The sequence below is a fragment of the Anas platyrhynchos genome, chromosome 6 (assembly GCF_047663525.1).
Source record: "Anas platyrhynchos isolate ZD024472 breed Pekin duck chromosome 6, IASCAAS_PekinDuck_T2T, whole genome shotgun sequence".
Lineage (NCBI taxonomy): Eukaryota > Metazoa > Chordata > Aves > Anseriformes > Anatidae > Anas > Anas platyrhynchos.
In genome coordinates this window covers 7,268,412-7,276,363 of record NC_092592.1, presented here as the reverse complement: position 1 = coordinate 7,276,363, position 7,952 = coordinate 7,268,412, and the positions used below count along the sequence as shown (strand labels likewise).

General features: G+C 58.8%; 1 protein-coding gene across 1 annotated transcript; it reads left to right on the top strand.

The window, feature by feature from the left end:
- Positions 1 to 620: 620 nt before the first annotated feature.
- Positions 621 to 7,575, top strand: LOC106020238 (prosaposin-like). Its single transcript, XM_027460548.3, has 14 exons — positions 621 to 780; positions 3,609 to 3,733; positions 3,952 to 4,026; positions 4,119 to 4,244; positions 4,415 to 4,594; positions 4,688 to 4,822; positions 4,922 to 4,978; positions 5,094 to 5,102; positions 5,184 to 5,321; positions 5,420 to 5,497; positions 5,594 to 5,938; positions 6,035 to 6,115; positions 6,208 to 6,303; positions 6,411 to 7,575. Exons 1-14 carry the CDS (start codon positions 720 to 722, stop codon positions 6,444 to 6,446), a joined length of 1,542 nt encoding a protein of 513 aa, XP_027316349.3. The 5' UTR covers positions 621 to 719; the 3' UTR covers positions 6,447 to 7,575.
- The last annotated feature ends 377 nt before the right edge of the window (positions 7,576 to 7,952 follow it).

Below are 7,952 nucleotides of genomic sequence, written 5' to 3'. Positions count from 1 at the left end.
TGTCAGGCTTTTTTTTTTAATACTGAGTGCAGCTGCAGGCTTGCCAGGGATTGCCACTGCTGGTCTGTTCCCTGGATGAGCGCAATACCTGTCATGAGGCAACAGCATGATGTTGCAATTCCTCGGCGCAGGCTGGAGGGAGTTCTTGCTGGAGCTGTTTGCGAGTCAGCACTGAAGCCTGCTATCATTTACATGGCTTTCCTGTGTCTTCATTCCTTGTTTCATTTTAATCCAGTCTGCAATATGTTCCTTTCCAATGCTTGAAGCAAGCTGCTGGGCTGCCTCTAAGTACACCACTGCTAAATCCACTGTTGATTAAAATCCACAAGTCATTAACTTGTCCTAAACTTTGCTGGTCTTGACTTTTTTTTAAGGGGGGGAATGATGATGATCTGTTCCTTGTCCAGCCGGGCACAGGGCTTTTCCTCTGTCTTGCCTGCTCTGTACTGCAAGCAGGGTGAAGCTGGCTTTGAGCAGCTGGGCCAGGGCTGTAGGATGAGGTCGGGCTGGTTCTGACCTCCTGGGAATACCTGCCTGGCTCCCGTCCCTCCCTCCCCTTGCATGCTGGTGATGATTTTATAATCAAGGCATAAGGAGAGGGGTGTGGTAATTGCCCTGCGTAGGTGTCTGTTCTCACTACTTCTCCCAGCTGATCCAAGATTCCTCAGTCTGGGAGAAGCACGGGGAGGAACCGGCCACAGGACTAACTCGGGGACAGCATGGAGAGCAGATGGAGGGGCTGGGTGCTGGTCCTGGCCGTGTGCCTGGGCTCCTATCGAGGTAAGCTCAGGCCTTGCGGGTAGGACTCTGAGCCCAGAAACTGCTTCTGGACCCCAAAACTATCCAAAATTCTCTCTTGGACATGTCTGCCTGCTCTTGAAAGACCAAGAGGGTTTAAACTCCAAATACTTCCTTGCCCCTTGTTGGGGTTATGCCAGGCAGCTGAGGCACTCTCCAGCAGGTTGTGCTTTAACATGTCTGTGCAGAATTGCCCATTCTTGCCCTTGAAGGTGATTTTAAGGGCAAAACGGGGCTCGTCCCCTTCCTCCTATGGACAACATGAATAGGACGGAGCTGGCTTTTTGTAGGGGCGTGAGGGATGTGGAGGAAATGGGGTGGGAAGGGGAGGAGGAGGTGGGGAGGCAGCAGGGCTGCCTTGTCGCCTGGCCTGGCTTCAGCCCTGGCTGCGTACGTGTGCTGTGGGAGCAGCCGTTGTGGTGCTTGTGCCATGGAGGAACCAAAACGCCACCCAAAGCCGTCCCTTAGGGTTAGGGGGAGCAGGGGGCGGGAAGCCGGTGCTGCTGGAGCCCTCTCAGCCGCAGGGATTTGGGTGTAAGCAAGCAAATCCCCCAGGCACAGCCCTCCCAGGAGCCGGAGCTTTCCGCCCCGTGATCCATGGGGAGCCACCACCTCTTCCCAAGGGAAATTCACTGAGCTCTGAAAAAAGACACGGCAGAGCCAGCCTTTTAGAGGGAAGAGCCCCTCTCCTGGTGCTGGTAGATGAGCTGACAGCAGGAGCATCCCAACCAGCACCAGGAAAACGAGGAAAATTCGTCTGCTCCCTGTGCTGGGAGGCTGCACGGAGCCTGCTGTGCCGGCTCTCCCTCAGCCATCCTCGCCAAATCCTCCCAGGCTTTCCCCCTGGCAGCCTTAACCCCAATTCCTCCCCCCTGGAGGGGGTCCTGGCATGGGTTTAGGGGAAAAAGGGGGGGGTTTTGGGTGTGCGGCGGAGCGCGAGGGCCGGGAACTGGGGCGGCGGGGCCCACGCGCCGCCCCCGGCTTGGCACCACAACCGGTTCCCCAGGCTCGGCTGGCTCGGCCGGGGCTCCTGCCTCGGCTCCTCGCCTCATGCCCTGCTCTCAGGTGCTGGGACAGCCCCCACAGCATCGCCGAACCCCCATGGCCGCGCTTTCCCTTGGGCCACCCTTTATTTGTGTCATTTCACTGTGATTTTTTTCACAGCTTCAGCTCGAGCAGAGCTAGGCCTCGGTGTGCTTCAGCCACATCTCCCCATCCTTGTGCGTCCTCCAGAGGCACTCAGGGGACTGTCCCCTCACGGGGCCGGGTTGTGGCCGTGTCCATGGGTCAGGCAGGGTTGTGGCTGTGGCCACGGGTCGGGCAGGGCCAGCCTCATCCGTGCCTTTGGTGCTTTGGGGCAGCCTTTGGGTGGCGCGTGCAACCCCTTCCGCAATTACCGGCAAGCTCCTGGGATGAGAGGGCGAGCTGAAGCCAATTAAAGCCGGGATGCTCTCGGGCACCCGTCCTGCTGGGAGGATGCGAGGGGTGGGAATTGATTTGGGGCAGCCCTGAGCTGCTCCCCGTGGCCGGGCTGTGGTGTGCAGGCAGCGGGGTGCCGCCAGGGAGCGGGGCACCACGGCTTCCTGGCACCAAACCTCGTGCTTTTGTGGGTTTCCTCGGTCAAAGCAGGCTTGGGAGGAAGAATTGGCTTAGGAAAAAGAAAATAGGCAGAGGTTTGGATGAGAAAAAGCTGCAGTGCTCATTTTTCACCTAGACTTATATCTTATCTCATATATATGTTTTTATATATTATACATTAATACATTTATTATATTATATATATTATATATATTATATATTTTTATATTTTTTATTTTATATATTATATATTTTATATGTTTAATATATTTTATATATATGATCAGAAACATGTTGCAAGTCATCCTCCTTCTTCCCTTTCATTTTTTTCTGTCGTTGCTGCCCCTGAACTCCCATCTGACTCGCCATTCCTGTTCCTCCTGATGCTAACGCCACACTTAAAAAAAAAAGCATACCATATATATATCTCTCAGCTGATGCGGCATCTCGCACACATCTAGGTGTGTGGGATGCTTGCCATGGGGAGCAGCGGGGCTCACCCTGCCCCGGGGCCGGTGGGGCAACAGGGGCTGAACGCACCCAGTGCTGCCGAGCTGCGCCAGCGCTTTTGCCGCAGCTTCCTCGGCCCCGCGCTGGTGGCTGCAACCCCTGGCAGGGATGGATCTTGCCCCATTGTGCCCGAGAAAATTAATCCTGACACGCAAAGGTGGCAATTAAAAGGCCGGCGCTGCTGGTAGGCGCTTATCAAGCGGTGTTGCACCATGCCTGGATGGAGCGAGCGACGCTGGCACCCCCGGATTATTTATTTTGCAAGATTTATTAGTGTTTTTTTGTTTTGTTTTGTTTTGTTTTTCCTTCCAAGTGTGTTCAGCTGCCCAGGCAGGGTGCCCCAACCTGGGGGTGCCCCAGGTTCCCAGTGCTTTTAAATGGGCTGAAGCTGCCATGGCACACGGGTGTGCCTGTCCCTATCAGGCTGCAAAAGGAGAAAGCGATGGGATTGGGGCTGGGGGAGCTTTGCCAGCCAGCAGCAGGTGATGGGGGTAAAAATAAATAAATAAAAGAATAGTTAAATAAATAAATAAAAAGAATAAACGATGCTGTTGCGAAAGCCAAGGTGAATCAGGGTGGGAGGGGTGAGCAGCATCTGTCCTCACCTGTGGGCAGACTCGGGGCGGGATGGGGAGCTGGTGTAGGGTCGGGATGGTGCCCCTCCAATGGGTGCTGATGCCCCCATGGGTGCTGATGCCCCCGCTTTTTATCTCCCCCCCCAGCCGGGGCCAGCCCCCTCCCCGAGTGCGGCGAGCGGCCGGAGGAGTGGTGCCGTGATGTGGGGACGGCGGCCAAGTGCGGGGTGCTGGAGCTGTGCCGGCTCGCCGTCTGGGACCGAGACCTGGGGGTAAAAGCAATTTGGGGGGGAAGGGTCGCCCTGCCCCAAAATGGGGGGGTCTGGTGGACAAATCCTGCCTTTTCTGGCCCCAAAGCTGGGCAGGGCAGCCTGCGGGGGCTGGTGGGCAGGGTTTCTTTCCTGCAAAACGCCACAAGGGTGGGATGTGGGGAGGATGCAGGGGGTCTGGGTGCCACGGCAGCATCCTGATGTGTCCCCTGCCTCGGCAGAAAGGGATCCCGTGCCACCTGTGCCAGGTGGTGGTCTCCACGGTGGGGAAGATCCTGCAGGACAACCGCACCGAGGTGGGTCATCACGGGCAGCGGGGCACAGACCGGTGTCCCCCCCACATCTCTGCGGGGCCAGCCCAGCCCTGAGCTCTCCCTTTGTCCCCTAGGAAAAGCTGAGGCTCTTTTTGGATAAGAAATGCCAGTACCTGCCCTTCCAGGACTGGTCGGTCAAGTGCAAGAAGATGGTGGACACCGGCATCCTCATCCTGGTGCAGCTGGGCAAGCAAGTGCTGGTAACAGCCCGGGGCGGGGGGAACCCCTTAAAGGGTATGGGGAGCAAAGGGGGGGGTCCTATGGCCCCCAGGGGGCTGGGGCTCATCCTGGGGTAAAAAGGGGATGGGGACAGAAGCGATGGGTGGATGTAGGGTGTGATGGCTCAGCCCTGACTGCCCTGGTCCCGCAGTCGGACCCGAAGGTGGTGTGCGGCACCATCAAGCTGTGCCAGCCCCGGGGCAGCCCCGAGGGGGCCCTGAAGTTTCAGGAGCCGCCGCCAGCCCCCGCGCAGGACTTTGCCCAGCTCTCCATACCCCTCATCTCTGGTGTCCCACTCCTGCTCCAGCCCCAGGACGCTCCTCGTGCCCAGGTACCTGCCCAGCCCCACCAACACCCTGCCGTCAGTGCCCCATCCCTGTTAATTACCCCTCTGACATTTTGGGGTGCCGCTGTCATCCCGCAGGAGCCGGGGGACCTGTGTGGGGACTGCGCCCGGCTGGTGGCAGCGGTGCAGGTGGAGCTGGGAGCCTTTGCCCGCTCCCTGGCGTCCCGTGCCGAGAAGGAGTGCGAGGGCCTGGCACCTGTCCTGGCACAGCGGGTAAGGTCACCGTGACCGTGCCATGGGCACGAAGCCACCTGGCTTTGGGGGGGGATTCAGCCCCCCAGGGGCTCACCGTGCCCCCTTCTCCCCGCACAGTGCAAGCGCTACCTGGCCGAGTACGCGGACACGGCTGCCTGGCTGCTCCGGCACCTGGTGAGCGAGGGGGCTGCTTTCCCAACAGCTTCTCCCCCCCTTTTACATTGCAACTGCCGCCATTCACTTTTTAATGACCATTTTTCCTTTCTATTTGCCGCCTTCCTCCCCCCAGCAGGCTGAGGTAAGCGAGATGCCCGTTGCCTTCCCGACGAGGCTGGGGATGGGGGGCTGAACTTGCCAAATTCGGGGGGTGTCTCCCCAGGACCCGCGGGAGCTCTGCAGCCTGCTGGGGCTCTGCCCCTCCTTGGCGTCCTCCTTGGCACTCTCATCATCGGGATCCACGCACGCACTGCTCTCCGAGAAGCTGGCCCAGCTCCTGAGCACGCTGCTCCCCGACGGGGTACGTGGGGCTTGTCCCGTCCCCGGCCACCCTTAAAATCCTAAAGGCTGGGTGGGGACAGTGTTACCTTTTATATTTTTTTTATTCTTCTGCCCCAGGAGGCCACGCCGCTGTGCGAGATGTGCGAGTTCGCCGTCAGGGCGGCCGAGAGCCTCCTGGAGAACAACATGACGGAGGCGAGCTGGGGCTTTCGTGGGGCTGGGGGGCGGCCAGAAGGGTGGCGGTGGGGTCCCTCCGGCATCACCCTCCCTGCTCTCACCCCCCCCAAACAGGAGCAGCTGGTGAACGACATCGAGAAGGTGTGCTACATGCTGCCCCACGGCGTCATCGGGCAGTGCAAGGACTTCGTGGACTCCTACGGCAAGGCGGTGGTCATCATGCTGCTGGAGGCCACCGACCCGCGGGCCGTCTGCACCATGCTGCGCCTCTGCCCGCGCCGGGGGGCTGCCCGCGGGGTGGCCGCCGCCCTCGAGCCGGCCACGGGCTCCTTCTGCAACGTCTGCCAGATCCTCATCACCTACTTCGATAACGAGCTGCTGAAGAACGAGACGCTGGCGGAGCTGGGCGACGTGCTGGAGAAGGGCTGCGAGCTGCTGCCCGCGCCCCTCACCGGCAAGGTCGGCTGGAGGGGGTCCCCAAACCACTGCCTTTTTTCCCCTTTTTTCCTTTTCTTTTCTTCTGGGGCTCACCCCAAACCTGCTTCGCTCCCGCAGTGCGAGGCGCTGGTGGTGCAGTACGAGCCGGCGGCCGTGCGGCTCCTGGTGCAGATGATGGACCCCGACTTTGTCTGCACCGTGAGTGTGCCCTGCTGCGTGTGACCTGTCCCCCCCCGCGGTGTCCCCTGCCTTTTTTCCCCACTCAGCCTTTTTCCCCTTTTTCCATGCAGAAAATCAGAGCTTGCGACTCGCCCCTGGGTTCAGAGCCCTGCGCCTGGGGACCGGGATACTGGTGTGCCAGCATGGCCACTGCCATCGAGTGCGATGTAAGCGGTGTCACCGTCCCCCCCGCCACCCACCACACTCCCCCGGCTCCCCTACATCTCCCCGGGGCTCTGCCTGCCCCCTCCATCCTCCCCGTCTCTCCCCGCAGGCCGTCGAGCACTGCAGGCGTCATATATGGAACTAGGAGCCACCTCTCCAGCCGGGCTCGCTGCGGTTTGGGTTCGGCACCCAACCTACCCTGGACCCTCCCCCTCGGGATGTGCCCACAGCCGCAGGGGATGGGGCGTCTCCGGGGTGCCCCAGCCCCCTCTGCCTTCTCCTCTTCCACCCCGGGGCTTGGATTTTCAAATCAGGTTAAGGGATTTCGTCTTGGTTTTAGGACTGGGAATTCAGCGGGGAGGTCTCTTAGGCTCATTTCAAAATCCCTCCACCCCACCGTCCCCTCTCTCCTGTGACCCATGGGGTAAAAACTGGGCTTAGCCCCATCCAGATCCCACCCAGAACCAAGGCCGAAGCCCAGGTCAGCCAAAACCAGAGCTGTGATGGTTTCTGCTGCCAAAATGCTGGTGCTGAGAGCCTAGGCACCCGCACTCCCCGGGTCCCATTTGATTTTTGGCAAGCCCAGCCCTTTGCTGGGCTCCTCAAACTGGGTCTGCTTGGGATTTTATTTTATTTTTTCCCCTGGTCACCAGTTAAAGAAACAAAGCGGAACAGATTTGCCTGCAGTGCCTGGCTTTGCATGACTTCTGCGTGATGAATTTGTGCAGGGGGAAGGAGAAGAGAGAGGCCGAGTTAAATTAGGAACATATACATAACAGATATGCATATATATATATATATAAGGGTGTGTATATATATATATATATGCATATACACACAAAAATGAGACACGTCTGCTCTGCCGGGACCAGCAGGAGCACCGCAGCCCGCAGAAGGGTGCAAAGCCAGGACTGCAGGGCTGGGATTTGGGGTTTCCTCGCTCCAGGACACGCGAGGCGGTGTCCCCAGCTGGGGCTGCTCGCCGTGGGATGCCGCGCAGGATCACCTCCCCTCCACGGACACAGCGCCGCAGCCAGCTGGATATTATATAGATAGATATTTTAAGCATCCCCTGAACAAATGAGTGAGTTTGGGGGGTTTCCTTCCCAGCAAAAAACCCCTGAAGGGGATCCTGGTGCCGAAACCGTGGCAGCGAGGGGCGGCGGGATGCTGGCTCGTCCCCACCCCGCCGCGGGAAGGGGACGCCCGCGGTGCCCGGTGCCGAGCGTGGCCACGAGCATTGCACCACAAATAAACCCTTCCCGTCAGCCCGGCTCTCGTCTCCCTCCTCCTTGTTCCCGGGGCGATGCCCCTTAAGGGGGGTTTAATGGTTCTCCCCCCAAACTGGGCTGCTGCGGCGTGGGATGCGAGAACGGCTGGAGAGAGATGAATTAATGGAAGAAAAAAAAAAGAAAAAAAAAAGGGATTTCTTTTTAAAAGGCGGCTTGGCCGTGAGATGCCTAATCTCGTGTTTAATCTGTTTAGTCTGTGTTTGCTGCCGGAGGCACGGCCAGGGAGGAAGGACGACAGACAGTTTAACCAAAGCCATAGAGAGTGTATTTCTGATTCCCGCGACAGACCATTCCCAAAACTCTCCACAAGGTTACGGTGGGAAGCAAACCCCAAACGAACAAACCCGAAAGCAAGAGAG